At 39.7% G+C, this 16465-nt stretch overlaps 1 protein-coding gene across 1 annotated transcript; it reads right to left on the minus strand.

The window, feature by feature from the left end:
• Positions 1–4362: 4362 nt before the first annotated feature.
• On the minus strand, positions 4363–15376 carry LOC108279671 (protein mono-ADP-ribosyltransferase PARP12). Its single transcript, XM_017494005.2, has 12 exons — positions 15038–15376; positions 14409–14544; positions 13031–13370; positions 12845–12892; positions 10747–10873; positions 9056–9221; positions 8645–8777; positions 8460–8556; positions 8186–8264; positions 7969–8099; positions 7021–7178; positions 4363–6408 (listed from the first exon to the last, which is right to left on the minus strand). Exons 1-12 carry the CDS (start codon positions 15307–15309, stop codon positions 4670–4672), a joined length of 3426 nt encoding a protein of 1141 aa, XP_017349494.1. The 5' UTR covers positions 15310–15376; the 3' UTR covers positions 4363–4669.
• Between the last annotated feature and the right edge of the window lie 1089 nt (positions 15377–16465).

Below are 16465 nucleotides of genomic sequence, written 5' to 3' on the forward strand. Positions count from 1 at the left end.
CCTGTATTGGTTGCATATCAAATGTGAATTTACTGATTAAAGGGTTTAAAAAAAAAAAATATTTTTTTATAAGGATTATAATATTGAAATCATTCAAACATAAAATACTATTTCAATGTGTTAAACAGCCTCTTGACATAGAGTCAGAAAAGAATTCACGTAGGAGTCGTACTATGTGGATGTTGTGGAGTTTAGTGACTGGATTGTCATCCTGCAATAAATACTGAAAAGCATTGTAACGATATGACAGTTGTTCTCCAATCAAAGCATTGCAAGTGTTCCATTATAATAATAATAATAATAATTAGAAGATAAAGAAAACATATGGCAATGCAGTTTTTGAGCAACTGAAAGAAGATACGACCATATCACAGCAATATTATCAGTACTGCATTGGCTCCCAGTGAAATCTCGCATTAACTATAAAATACTTTTATTAACGTATAAAGCACTAAACGGTCTCGCGCCACAATATCTAAGCGACCTTTTGGTTTTCTATGATCCGCCACGCCTACTTAGATCAAAAGATGCAGGCTATTTGTTGGTACCTCGAATAGTGAAGGCTACAGCAGGGGGAAGAGCTTTCTCTTATAGGGCCCCACAGTTATGGAACAGTCTTCCTATTAGTGTTCGGGACTCAGACACAGTCTCAGTGTTTAAGTCTAAGCTTAAAACGTATTTGTTTACTCAAGCCTACCCTGACTAGATTCTGTTCTACTACTTCGCAGTCATAATCATCTTTTTTCTCCCTCTCTCCTTTCGCCGAGCCCCACACGAATTTATGGAGATACTAGAGATCCAGATCCTTTCTGCCTCTGGATGGAGCTCAAATCTTCTCTAATTCCAGACTGCTGGGACTACGGCTGCTCCTAACGCCATACAGACTTCATATAAATCCATAATGAACTCTTTCACACTATCGGTTGTTACCCAGATGAGGACGGGTTCCCTTCTGAGTCGGGTTCCTCTCAAGGTTTCTTCCTCTTAAAACATCTTAGGGAGTTTTTCCTCGCCACCGTCGCCACTCAGTGGCTTGCTCAGTTGGGATAAATTCGCACCTTTAATATCTGTACACCATGTTGATATTTCTGTAAAGCTGCTTTGAGACAATGTCTATTGTAAACAGCGCTATACACATAAAGTTGAATTGAATTGAATTGAAAAGAATACATACAGTCTTCACTGGTGACTAATCTGAAAATATACACTTTGGTTTATTTGCTCTGACATTTGCCAGTATTAAGACAAGGCAGCTTTTCTTTCTTTCCACAGAGATTGATACTCTGATATCCCACATGCCCAAATTTATGAGTACTTGATCATTAATAAAGACTCTTGATAGCTGTGTGCTACTTTGTTCTACAGTTAAAAAGATTCAGGCTGTAAATGTAATACCTGTGAAAACTTTGTCACCGCTCTCAGTAGAGCCTGTGTGAATTTCCTTGTTTGGTGATGTAAAGCAGCGTGGACAGATCTTCTTCTGATTTGTTTACAGTAATAGCACATTGTACTGTATTTTACAGGACTACACGTTGCTAACCTAACAAAGTCCATCCATCCATTTACTGTTCTGCTTATCCTAGGGAGCCTGGAGACTATCCAAGGGGACTAGGGGCACAAGGCGGGGGACACCCTGGACGGGGTGCCAACTCAATTCAGGGCACAAGCACACACACATTCACACACTACAGATAATTTGGAAATGTCAATCAGCCTACAACACATGTCTTTGGACTGAGGAAGGATACTGGAATACCTGAAGGAAATACCTGTACCCGCAAAGCACAGAGAGAACATGCCAAACTCGGAGGTGTGAGGCAAACGTGCTAACTGCTAAGCCACCGAGCCCCCCAAAATAATCCGATAAATTTTATTAAAGCAATCATTACATTTCAGGGTCATGGGTTATATGCTTATTAACGTAACAATGTAGCTGGTACACATTAGTTACCTAGCCGGGCTAACAATCCCTATCATTGTCCGGCTTTACCTCTTGTTTAAACTTGTTGCACTTACCTGCTTCCCTAAAATATTTCCCACTATTCATCATTCATCTTTAGTAATCACTTATCAAAACACAACTCAAAACCCTCTTCAAAATCTCTTCACTCAGTGCTGATTGCAAACGAGTAGCTCCAGCCCCTCTCACGTAATACTTTCCGTCACTTCATCCTTCACCTTGTTCTGTTAACTGTCGCGATTTTTTCTGATTCTTAAAATATTTGTACATTTTACTTTAGAATTGTTTATTATCATACTGATGGTAAAGTGACCCTGGGATAGACAAAGGCGCTATATCAATAAAATTCTTCCTCTTCATCTTCTTATTATTTTCACATGGACCACTGTATCAAACACGTCTAAAGTATTTATACCACTGTGAAACAATACTATCGTAGAAATGGCAGAAATTCTTTACAGTGCAGTCATTTGGATTAGAATATTTTATATTTTATTTTTATTCATTGTTTTGAGATGGTAATGGGTTGAGTACAATCAGCTGAACAATGTGTTATCCAGGTCCACTTCACGCAATTCACTACGAGACTCTGTTCTATATTCACAGCTATAGGTAGCGGATGTTTCTATTATTCTGGTCTGAATAAAAAAAGCCAAACAGAACCATTTTTTCTTTCTTTCTGTGCTTGCATTTCAACCCCAACATAACCAGGGGTGTAGCTAGACCATATACAGTGAGGTGGCCAGGTTAGACACAATTACTTTTTTGGGGTGGCAATCTATGGTGGGACAAAATACTAATCACCAACAGTACATGACCTAATGTTCCTCCCCCTATCTGTATATGGCCTGAGCAGGATCATAAAAGGCAGACAGTTTAGCAGCAGTTGTTTATCATCGAGCAAGCTAGAAAAAAGGTCACAGCTAACATAACATTAGGCTTCATCTTATGATGTACGCTGCCTTAATGGATTCAACATTACTAGCTAACAATAACTAATAACGAACTGAAGAGATCCAGTGTTATGCCTCCAAGTAATAAAGTCATTGCTGAGATACAGCCTCACTTCCTGTTTGGCGACTTCACCGTCAGATTCGTTGGTTCATTATGGATAAGCCATTTGGAGTATTCAAAATTCTTTTGATAACTTTTGTTAGGCTTACTCTGAAGATGTATCTATGGTAGAAGTTTTTGCCAAAGTTGGTGATGATTGGACAAAATGTGTAGGAGGAGTAGCAAAAATTATTATTTTTTTTTTCACATAAACTAAGATGGCAGAAAATCTAGGTGTCTAGATGTCTCCACCCAAGGAATCCAGGGATGCTTGGCTTTAAAGATTTGGACAAACGGTTCAAAAGTTATGACCATACACATACTTCCAAATTAGACCCAAATTGGACCCGATGATAAAGCTAGAGTGTTGATGATATAGCTAGAGCACTTGGCCCAAATTTGGTCGGAATGTTCATTAAACCCTTCCCAATCAGTGTGCCAAATTTCACAACTTTTTATCATACAGTTCTATGGGCTGCCATAGACACACTAGCCAGAAGAAGAAGAAGAAGTAGAAGACGAAGAAGAAGACGAAGAAGAAGAAAAGGTAGAATAACAAAAGGGTGCCTATGGACCTTTGGTGCTGACCCCCTAATAATAATAATAATAATAATAATGGTAATAATAACATATTAGTAGGGTGGCCATGCTTCACGCACCGCTTAGCTAGCCCATGAACATAACATTCCTAAACTGTTTAGAACAAAATAATAACTCAAAAAATTAATTATGTTCCTTTTTAAAGGCTGTATGTAGGTCGAATAAATTACACTAACAGTTTTGGAAAGCTGTTAGACCAGCTGTGGCAGCTGTGTTTGTGTTGATAAGGACATGCTGCCACACACATAGGCCCTGTTTACACTAGGGTTAGGGTTAGGAATTTTACTGGCTATGGAATTTTACTGCTTGTGCTTCAACTGTGTAATAGCCCATAACTATTTCCCAGAGTTAACAGTATTCAATGTGGAACGGTGTCACTGTCCTTAGATGTACTTCTTGGGGTTTACAGTGCCTAAGCCTGATGGTACATGTCAGTACCAGAACTGGATTCATGCCCTTGTGTGATGGACTGTGTAGATTACACAGGTTAAGCTAAATTTGTTAGAAAACTCAATCTACTATGATATATAAAGGATACCAGTAGAGATAGTTTTCTCGATGCGATATTTAAATCGAGATTCTATTTGATTCAAATTCTATTTACGTTATCATTAATACATTACAGCAAAAGCAACCCATTTTTTCCCCTCCCTTTTCTCCGGGAGATCCTGGGGGAATTTCATTCAACTGCCCATGAGCGGTGTCCCATATGCAGATGCAATCCAATTATAATTCAGTCTTTTCAGACATAAGGCGTAAAAGCCTGTTTAATGGTTAAAACTTCAGACTTCAGACACAAGAACAGACCCTTCAACCGTTCAGAAGATCTTAGATAAGAGGCTGTTGATTTCTTCATACAATACATTGCATTCGTAAGACGTACGGAGCAACAATTATAGCAGATTAAGATGAACTGCGTAACCTGAAGACAATGTATGTTTACAAACAAATTATTACTTCAATCAAATATTACAGTTTAACTATTCACTCAGTATTAAATACAGCTTAAGATATAATGACCCCGATCACGTTTTAAAGTAAACGATTAAATTAAAATCACTGCACCACACAAGGTTTCCGCGCACGTTGAGCTTGTAAGATGTTCTTCTGCTGCTGTTCTGCTTCTTTAGGGGCTTTCGGAGGAGTTGGTTTGCTGGAAAAAGCAACAGGCTGCATTTCATAAAAGGAAACTGAAGAACTTGACAAGGAGCCATCAGAGTGAGACTGCTTATCAGCTGAAAAGGAACTGGTTTGGTACTTCACTGATATTTTGCTTTCCTTTTCTGAATGACTGCTGGCAGAAGAGGCATCAGAGCTTAGGTTTCGAAGCGTGGCTGTAGAACTTGGTATAGTGCTACGGGCTGCAGGTGTTTGTGAAACTTGCTGTGAGCTCTGAGAGTTTTGTGTAGTGACCAAGTCTGGGTTTGGGCTAAGCTTACAGTGTATACTTTTATCCGTTACGCTAGACTTACCCGAGATCAGCAGCTGATTATCTGAATGGGAGGAAACTGGGATTTTCACAGATGCAAGCAAATCCTGGCCTGACTTTCTTGACAAGCCAGTGTAGCTCAGCGATGTTGAACCCTGAGCTGGCTTTGAAGTGAGGAATTCCTCTCCTGTACTAGTTGAGGCAGAAGTGATGTATGCCTCTCGAGGTGAACTTGTGCTAATCACACCTGCTGGTTGGCTCACGTTAAATACATCATCAACGGCATTAAACCTTTGGCTGGTATTTTCACAAGAGCGAGTTTCATAAAAGGAAGCTAAGGATCCTGACAAGGAACCATCAGAGGGAGACTTATTAAGAGCTGAAGAGCAACTGGTGTTGTATGGCATTGAGCTTTTGCTCTCCATCTCTGAGATGGAGACGGAGGAGGTTGAAGAAGCATCAGGGATCCTGGCCTTGTCTGAAGAAGGTGAAAATGGATCCATAGTGTCAGTCATTGCTTTAGCGAACTCTAGGCTTCTGAGACGTGCAGCATTTTGTGAATCTTGCCGTGATCTCTGAGACATTCTTTCAGTGGATAAGTCAGAGGCGCAAACTGTCGAAGACTCTTGTGGGTTTTTGGCGATCCCAGATTGAATACTGTTATCTGTTAAGCTAGGTTCAACAGCGATTAGAAGACGATCTGAACCGGAGAAAACTGGAATTTTAACAGATGTACATAAGGCCCGATCTGACTCTTTTAGCAACCTGCTGAGTGAAGTTAAACCCTGAGTCGTCTTTGAACGAACACACAGCCCACTTTTCTGAGCTACATTTAGGCTATTTGTATCATCTGTCTGAGTGTCCAAAGAGACATCTTTCTCTGGTTTCACTGGCGAACCCAAAGCAGAAAAAAAAGAGTTTCCCGTTATGGGAATGCTCGCGGCGGCTAATGTCTCTCCTGTACAAGTTGAACCGAAGGTGATATTGTTTACCTTGTGAGGTGAGCTGATAATCCCACTCGCTGTTTGGCTCACATCATCGAAAACAGAATTACACGTGCTGACATTTGCTGTGCAATTAGACGGAATAATGCTGATCTCTTCAGGAAACCTGGTCTTCTCATATGTTATCAGAAATTCCGGGTAAACCTGGGGCCGGTCAAACACTACATAAATGGTGGGCTCGCGTACGTCATTTACACAACTGTCATAAAGATTTCCTGCTGTATCTTTGGCTGGAGGCCTGCGGTAATGGGATGCTCCTTTCGTGTACTGTCCAACCAACACTCTGCATGCGAACATGGATCTTTCACCGTAACGATCTGCGTAATCATTGGAATACTTTGCATCCCTGGCAAAGTAACTTCCTGTAACAGATCAAATAAACAAAATCATCATAGTATTAAAACAAATACATTTTAGAGCCATTTTTCACTTTGACAGCGTGGTGGAGCATAGTACGGCCTGATCCAGTTCCAAGATTACTTGTACTCTGGTTGAATATCAGTGTCCGCCAATAACCAATGAAAACCCGTCTTCCTGTTTTATCAACCAGTGTCGATATCTCTGTGCAATGCTTTGCTGTCACTGGGAAACGTCATCATAAAAATAGCACCATGATGATGCCACTACTAACTCCACATGGAAGGCTGTGTCTCTTGGTAGACTTTTTTCTTCCAGATTCTTCCCAAATGTACTGTCTGTCTCTTTACATGAAACCACATGCCAAGTAAAATAAGATTAGCGGTGTGCCCAAAAAATGCTTAATCTTATGGCAGCGCATGTGGGCAGTCTGAAATGAAGCTCACGGGACTAAGAATAGATTAAAATAGCATCATTCCAATAACCTTCATGTCATTATGTTATACTTTGGCATTATGTCAGACTTCTGACTTCAGACATTCCAATCACAGATTTGTCACCATACCATGTTGTACCACGCAGTCTTGTGCAAAAGCCAAAGAATGAGCTTTTCTAACCTTGCCCGTACACTGTTCCATTGGCTCCAGATACCCTCATGTCGAAGTTCTGGAGACATATAGCGTCAACACTGTTGGCGTTGGTGCCATGGAACAACAATCGCTCTCCCTCGGCGTATTTCTTGTGGCTGTTTGCTTTTTTCATTCGCTCTCTTTTCCTAGGAATAAAAGACAGCAGTAACAGTAAAGCTGCACGATGTAAAACAGAACCAAGGGTCGCTGCGATTTTTGTCTGGTGTGTTGGGACTCAGCAGAATACAATGTAGTTTGCAAATCAGGAGTCATTATAAGTTGCATTTTATGAGAAGCATTCGTTGTGTTGATCTATTTCTATTGCTTTTGTTTGATTTGTTCATTGCAAACAGCTGAAAGTCTGTAATTTTGGCAATAAATCGGATTTGGAATGGGGGTTGAATAACTTTGATTATATATTTGTGTATATATATATATATATATGTGTGTGTGTGTGTGTGTGTGTGTGTGAATGTGTGTAATATATTAACATATTAATAATGTCATATCGATGTAGCATAATGTTAATAATACAACAACACAACTATTTATTGACTTTTCAGCAAGGGTGTTAAGCTTCCTGCCAGGGGTGTGCGCTCGTTTAAGGATGCCACCCCTTTTAAGGAAGCAAGGGCTTTAGGTTCTGTGCAAGTGTCTTGTATTTGTTTTTAATTATTTTATCAATCGTATATCTTTGAAAGTTTTTGTGTTCTATTTAAGCTTTTCTTGTATTAAATGCTATATATATATATTCTTGTATTAAGTGCTCTATAAATATAGATATTTATAATAATGATAGATTTAATACATAATAAAGATATTTTCAGCTTGAAATATTTTGTACCAATTTTAGCAGTACTTATCTGCCTACTCCAAATAATAAACTAACCAAGTGGAATGAAGCGAAAATGAACGAGGGTCTGAAGTCTTACTCACGTCTGAAAATCCACCCACAATTCCTTGTTCTGGACTCGTTCGATGCGCAGGATGCTAAAGTCCTTCATAGTCTTTTTGAAATGTTCCTGTACCCTGACGTAGTCCTTGTGAGACGCGTCAAGTAAGACTCGCTGTAATCAAATGAAGGGAACAACTAGATAAAATACAGGCTTATGAAAATAACAATTTAAAACATTAACTGCATATGATCTTGTACCTGAAATCCAGATTCAGGAATTGCAGTTTTATCCCAAAAACCTGGGACACCTGTATGAGTGTAGGTGTTTGGACCTCTTCTGCAAAAAAAAAAAAAAAAAAAGAGTAAAGAGACATCACTTTAAAGGTAGAACACGAAAATGCTTTGTGCAGCCGTTGACTATAAACAACATGAATAGCAGAACCATTTCAGGTTTTCTTAATTATAAACAGAAGTATATGTGTGCTTTATGTGCAGGGTATTATGGGAATCATTTTTTCGTAGAACCTGTTACCTGGTTCTAGCAGTCCGGACGTCGAAGAGAGAAACAAACGACGGCCGGCGTCTAACTGTTCGCTCTGTGTGACTCATTTCGTTCCTCTGCTTCATATCTTTATTTTTTTTTAAAATCACATATACATGATATAACACAGTATATAAACTCTAATCTCACATTTTAATGAAAGGTATTGACCATACCTCTGAAATTCAGCTCATAAAACTGTTTACCAGCAGAAAATTTCAACACGTCGTGGCTGTTGTTCTCCAGGAACTGGAGGTATTTTTTCTCTAGAGCCTCACTGTTGATGCAGGACAGCCTATGCATCTCCTTCTGTAATTTCAATAGAGAAAATAAGTGTTCATTTAAAGCAGAAAACACTCCAGAGCATAGAATATTGCATATCAATATGTCACAAAAATTTTGTTTAATATATATATATATATATATATATATATATATATATATATATATATATATATATATATATATATATAGCTGGTTAAGTCATTTAATTTTGCATTTGGGTCCAACTTCCTGAGTAGTTTTATGACCTGAGTAGTGTTATATAAAGAAAGTGGTACAGAAAAAGGAAGAAGCCTTCAACTTACAATTGATCCATACGGGATCCACTTATTATATTCATTCTCCCAGTACCAGACCCACTTTGTAGTGTGGCTGAAGCTGGGTTCAATCACTGAAGACACTGTAGAGAGACGCCGCACCCTGTGAAGCCCGTGCATCATTGTGTCAAAACACACAGGCTCACTGCCCACACTACCAGGAAAGACACACGACGAAAAGTGAGCATTTCCAGAACCTTAATAAGACTTCAAGCGATGAACTTTTTGTCGTCAATATTATGTAAACATAAAATGATGAATGCAACGTTCACAACCACTCACGTACATTTAAAATTCTCTCTTACATACAATATACAGTGCACATACAGTGCCTTTGAAAAACTTCGAACAGTCCACAGAACACCAGTAAATCCATTTTTAAAAAAATGGAAAGAATATGGCGCATCCTTGACTCCTACATGAGGCCATCAACCGAAATTCAGTGACCAGGTAAGGAGGGAGAAACAACCAAGAGGCCAAGGGTAACTCTTAACATGATGCTACCGCTACCATGCTTCACGGTGCTGATGGTGTTCTTAGGGTGATGAGCAGCGTTTGGGTTTCTACCAGATTTAGCACAAATTTAACCTCATTAGACCAGATACCCCTTTCCCACATGTTTGCAGAGTCTCAAATGTGTTTTTAGCAAACTCCAAATAGGATTTCATATGGATTGGGACTCTTCCATAATTCCCAGCATTATCGAGAGTCTGAGTTTTGGAGCTGTGGATCTGTCCAGCTCCTTCGCCATTGTCCTTGTGCTTTTGGTTGCTTCTCTATTATGCCCTCCTTACCCGGTTACTGACCTTCTCGTCTTCTAATCAGAGTCGCAATTGCGCTGTATTATTTCCTTTTTTTAAAATAATGGATTTAATGGTGCTCTGTAGGATGTTCAAAGTTTGGGATTTTTATTTTATTTTTTTAATAACCAAACCATGATAAAATACGTCCCAGAAATTTGTCCTAGACATGTTTTCATAGCTCCTCGGTGTTCCCGACCAAGCATGTTTGTTTGGGTAAGTTGTCTAATAATCTCTGGGACCTTCCATTCGAGTAATCTAATTTGGGGGTTTCACAGTAACGGGGGTGAAATCTTACGCAATCAATGCAAAAACACATTATCCTCCCCCCCCCCCCCCCCCCCCCCCCCCCCCCCCCCACCATTATTATCCACTATTTTGTGTAGATCCATAACATACAATCCTAAATCAAGCCGTTTGAGTTCCAAGTTGAACTGTACCACTACGAATATGGAAAGGTTCACTGGGATGAACACTTACGCAAGCAACTTTTATTTCAAACGCTTACATTTACATAAAAGCCTTTCCCTTACACCACTTTCACCTCTGACGATTACAGCAATACTGTGCAATTTAGCTGTATGTAAAACGTGAGTAGCAAATGGGAGATGAGACGTGATGGAAGTGTGAGGATTTTGCATATTTCAGAGACAAAACAGTGTAAGCAAAACATTTAACGTGCACGTGGACGGTGATGCGATCACCATCTGAGCACTTCATATGTACAGTATTGTGTAAGAAATAGCGAACGTAAGAGTTTTATGTGAACATGAGATTAGTCGCCTGTGTATGTAAGACGTTAAATTGAAAATAACGCTAAAAGGCACCTTCTAATTGATGCTTTCCCAAACTAAGGCGGGCATTTTATGGCTTACAGACCTGTGGATCTTGGCTGGATCGCAGTAGTCTCTTTCTATCACTTCATTGTCAGGTAAGTCCATCCAAACCTCATCTACCTCCACCTCCCACTTATAGGGAACGCCAAAATGGACTCTCCAGCATTTATCTGCAAGAAACACAAGGGTCAAATAAGAGTCAAGGTTCTTTTTCAAGACAGAAGATCTCCGATTAGTAAATAAACTGCTTAGTACTGGAAGTTCGATTTGTCATATCACAGCAAACCAGTGACTACATTTCCCATCCTGCACGGCGGCCTACAAACATGGCCGCCATGGACCGCAATTCCCAGAACACTCGCATTCAATCTAATCACATCCTGTTCACAGCACTCACAACCACGCTACATGAGAGACTTTTTGAGCACTATGACCTTGCGAAGTATTACGCCCAGTCGCTTGGTCTCTGTCGTATTTCCAAGCCTTATCTCATGTTTGTATTTCCGGTTATCGACTTTGTCTACCCCGCTGAACTCGATTTTCTGCTCTGACCTGTTTAGCCTATCTGCCTGATCATTAGACCCTAGTCTGCCTTGGACTTTGTTTTCTGCCTGATCCGCTGTACTGCTTATTGTTTGATTAAACTGCCATACCTGCACTTGCTTCTGTCCCGCGCCTACATTACGTGACACGATCACATTTTTCTTAACGTTACCGATTAAGGCCTTAGTCCAAAACAAGGCGCACATGTTTGTAATGAGAACGTGATCATCTTCTGTAATTCTCATATTTATGGATCGGGTTAGCAATATCCATGAAATACAGAGTGAACTCGGGTAATACAGTTTTCGGTTCTTTACGTTTTCGATGGTGATTACTTTTCGCTCTAACGAGAGCGAGTCATCATTGCTATTACTACTCTGACATCATGGAAGTGATGTATGTTCAATTTCATGATAAAACATAGAAAAGAGATCAAATGAGACAGCATTTTTCAGGCATTCTGGGAAAGTTCTGTATCCTCTCCAAATGATCAAAATATTCATTTTTAAAGAGCTTGAGTTAATTGGTTCAAATGTTATCGTTAAATCTAACTATTAATTAACGATGTAAGGTCAATAAAATTCATCTGATGAGCCCCCCCCACCCCTTTGCTGACATCAGCGTCAGAAATGATAGATACTGGTTATAGCCCACTCAAGACAAAGCAAGACATGATAACTTCTGAGAAAATCAGTGCATATCAATGTTGTATTTGGGTGTGATTTGGCTGGTTGCGATGTCCCCCCTAACTTACTTCTATGACCCCTCTGGTCTACGGTCTACTTCACACCATAATCAATAAACCCATGAAGCATTTCTATGAGGAAAACCCCCATGAAAACAGATATTTGGGAGATGCTAGAACTGCCGTCCCTAATGCCACCTATCGTGCCACGTTTAAAGTCGTAGAGGTTACCGTTTTGGCCAAACCGTTCACTCACTGATGCTATAAACACTGGTTTGCTTGATTTATACCACGCAAAACAATCATGCTGCGTACGAAATGCAATTTCCGCAAAGCTGGGTGAATTTTACTAAAACTGGCAACTTAAGTAGATTTCGAGCCACCCATACATTTTCTGTACCACTTATCCTACACAGGGTCGCGGGGAGCGTGGAGCCTGTCCCAGGGGACTCGGGGCACATAGTGGGGGACACTGTGGACGGGTGCCAACCCATCGCAGGGCACAATCGCACACACACTACGGACAATTCGGAAACGCGAATCAGCCTACAGCGCATGTCTTTGGACTGGGGGAGGAAACCAGAGTACCCGGAGGAAATCCCCGAAGCATGGGGAAAACATGCAAACTCCGCGCACACACACAGGGCAGAGAGGGGTACTGAATCCACAATCCTGGAGGCACGAGGCAAATGTACTAACACCCTAGATTTCTAGCCAAAAAGATTCAGGAACTGAGAATCAGAACGATACAATACACACAGTATGATATCTAGATTAAGTTTGGGAAAGAATTATGGCATGCTTGAATTAGACAGAGTGAGGATTTCCTGGAACTAATATGGGAATAACCCCAGATTACATGCCAGATTATTAACAACAACAACAATAATAATAATAAGAAGAAATAACGTACCTCCATATTTGCAGCTTCCTCTGATAAACGACAGGCAAATCTCATTCACTATAACAAATGGACAGAGAGAGCACATGCTCTATACACCATAGTGTGGATGCGATTAATTAAGTTTATATATTTTAATACATTTCATGAGCAACAATTCAATGGCTTAATAATGCAGAACAGCATGTTAGAGTTTACCTGCGTTGCTCTGTAAGGACTGGTATACACCGGCTCTGTTGCTGGATTGAGGGTTCTCCTTGCTTCTGACAGCAGGTTTATCCCGAGCATACCTGTGGTCCTTTAGTGTCAGAATACTGCGATAGATCAGCAAAAGAGATTTTATCAGATGACTGGCTACTCCTTTGGCCTGGAATGCTTTTGTTGGATGAGGCTCGAAGAAATCATGACATCTGTTGCACTCAACGCTGCCGTCACACAGTCCTCTGATGTACTTCTCACAGACGTGGAGCCGATCACAGGCCTCCTTATCCGGACAGTTCCCAAACTCACCACTGCCTTTGTTGTATGAGACACAGACCTGAAGTCAGAGATTAAAGAAAAGGATTAGTCAAAACTGACCAAGTGACCAAATCAAATGTTTAAACTGAGGAAATTTGATGCCCACAAGTCGTCTCAAAAAAGTTCACAGGGGAGCATTAGGGTCTACGGAATGGGCAGCTTGCACATCTGGAAAGGCATCATCAATGCTGAAAGGTATATACAGCTTTTAGACCTACAGACGCTTCCATCCAGATTCCACCCCATCTTTACTTCTGAGAGACTCCGCCTCTCTATGATACTCTTTTTTTATACCCAATCATATTACTGATCTGTTCGCAATGAACCTGATTGGCTGCAAAAGCTGTTTATTTTTAGTAACACTTACCTTTCCAGCATTTTGTTGCCCCCGTCCCAACTTCTTTGAGACGTGTTGCAGCCATCAAATTCAAAAGGACCTTTTTTTCCTCCTTAAAACGGTACTGTTCCTCAGTTTAAACATTTTCTACGTTTTCTACGTTCTATCGTGAATAACATACGGGTGTTGATGAGATTTGCAAATCGCTGCATTCTGTTTTTATTTACATTGTACACAGCGTCCCAACTTTTTGAGAATTGAGGTTGTAAAATGTTTGATAATGACCTGAACTGGATTTAGTAGCCTTCAACATTACTAGCAGGAAGAAAAAAAAAACCCTAATACTAGGTCTAATACAAATTATGTTCCAAAATCTGAAAGTAGACCACGAGCTAGCGAATTGCACATGACAGAAGTATAATTAGTAGCTCTAGCATTCATGTTAGAGTTACACATGTTAATGAATGGACGATATAGCTCAGTTTCCCTTCATTTACTGAGAACTAAACCTCATCCATTACGTCCAATTTACTATTAAAATGATCTGTTCTACTAAGGATTAGACACGCGAACTCATTTTTAACGTCTGAGCGAAAACGGAAAGTGTTTTTCTGACCATCTCTTCCCGATAAATAACTAGAACTACAACGTCTACGGTATGCGTGATAAATGACCTAAAAACGCATTTGGCCACATGACTCATGAGTGTGTTCGGCTTACGTTGGGCAACAGGGAGCTGTCGTTCAGTAGCAACAGCACACGCAGTTGATCTTTGCTCAAATCATGTAAGCTGTGCTTACGTAGAACTCTGGAATTGTGCTCCGTCTCCAGACTGTGGCCGTATTTACACCTTTGTCTGTACAAGAAAAGCATATCAATGAAAGAATGCAATGCCTAATGGAGTTGTCCCTCAGACTGGGAAATGACATACTGTAGTAACTTTACAAGTGTGTGTGTGTGTGTGTGTGTTTGGGTGGAAGTATCACTGGGTGTGAGTCTGAATGACAAATAATTAATCATAGCCTTGGCTTTTGCTATAGACAGGGTTTGTTTACACAACAGGTTACTGGAGTACAGCTGGATTACTTCAATTTATGTGGAGTTTTGGAATAAAACTAAAAAGTTACAACAGTGTTACACTGACACACAGTGTATTTACACACACACACACACACACACACACACACACACACATATATATATATATTCACATGTACATTCTGTGTTTATATAACATATTTGTTTATGCTTTATTATAGTAAGCATGAGTTTTAGCTGAGTGCTGAGATATAGGATATATTTATCTTTAATAAATATTTATTTATTTATTTATTTATTAAAAAACTTACGCGTTGCATTGTCCCACAAGGTAAAATTTACAAAGATGCAGATCAGCACAGCTCTCCTGACACTCTCTTGCTCTGCAGCGCCTGATATTAGTAGTGACTAGGATTTTTTTGCTCTTGTTTTGATGGTTTCTTGGTTGTATAACAGTGAAAACGTCGCTGTTCTTGATAACATTTTCCAAATCTTCCACTTCTGCCATCTGCAGAAGCTCATCGTACTCCACACATCCGAGGTGATCGCAGATGACTTTAATAACGATGGTTTCCTCCGCCATTATTAATCACTCACCCAGCATTGACCAAGGCAACGAAACACAAGGGTCTACTCATGAGTCGTTCACGAGAGAGCCGGCTCTATGAGTCGGCTCTCTTAGGTGAACATCGAAAGGAGAAAAGTGATCAGGATTTAAAAACACGTCCGCATAATATTATTAATGATAATTAATACGGATTATTAGTAAGTATTAATACTTGAATACTCGCTGTATTTGAGAGAGCAATTACCATTGAAAAAAAAAACCCCAAAACGTTTATTTAAATATACTTTACACACAATGCTAACGATAACATGATGTTATGAATCTGAAGATTTATTAAGATTTTGTTGAATCGTTTAAGCGATGAACAGATCATTTTTGCGGGGAAAATGGCAGTGAGCCTTTTGAGAGCTAAAGAGTCGACTCTTATTGGTGCGATGAACCGATCACTGAAAAGATTCAGATTCCCAGAATGAAAGCACGTGCCTACTGAGAATGACGTGGGCTTGTTAGCACGAAACGAAACTGAATCCGGTTGCCAAATTCTCCTCAATCCCACATTTTCTCTTATTTTTTCCCCATTTGATATTTATACCTGTATGCAGAATGATTTAGATACACTGCCCTGCTAAGGAGATTCTATACTGCTTTTAAAAGTTATAATGGGAATTATATTGGTTTTAATGGAAACCGTAATGGTCCCTGTGGGTCTCTACTGGTAATTTGCTGCCTTCTATTGGTGGCATGTTATGTCTAGTGGATACCATTAGGGACCAATAATTGTAATGGTTTTAATGGTTAGCTGATGGTTTGTAATGGTGTTTGTAGTGGAAATCATCAGAATTTCTGTGGTAGTTTCTATTGCCCCCCCAGCAGGACTACCACAGTAGAAGAAAAAAAGAATTCTGTTATTGTGTCTTAATTCTAATCTACACAATGTTATTTTTTTATAGCACATTTTATGTCAGGGTTTGTGTTAGATTCACAGACATCACCCAGTGAGCAAGTCAAGGATGACAATGGTGACAAAATAACAATAATAATAATAATAATAAAAATAATTATAGAGGTTACTACTGGCTGTATTTTTTCACGATTTGCTGGAGTTTGTCATAAATGTAAAATCAGTGCTAATTTGGTTGAGGGATGTATTAAGAGGGACAGTCAAAAAGAG

Source organism: Ictalurus punctatus, chromosome 19, assembly GCF_001660625.3.
Source record: "Ictalurus punctatus breed USDA103 chromosome 19, Coco_2.0, whole genome shotgun sequence".
NCBI classification, from domain to species: Eukaryota; Metazoa; Chordata; class Actinopteri; order Siluriformes; family Ictaluridae; genus Ictalurus; species Ictalurus punctatus.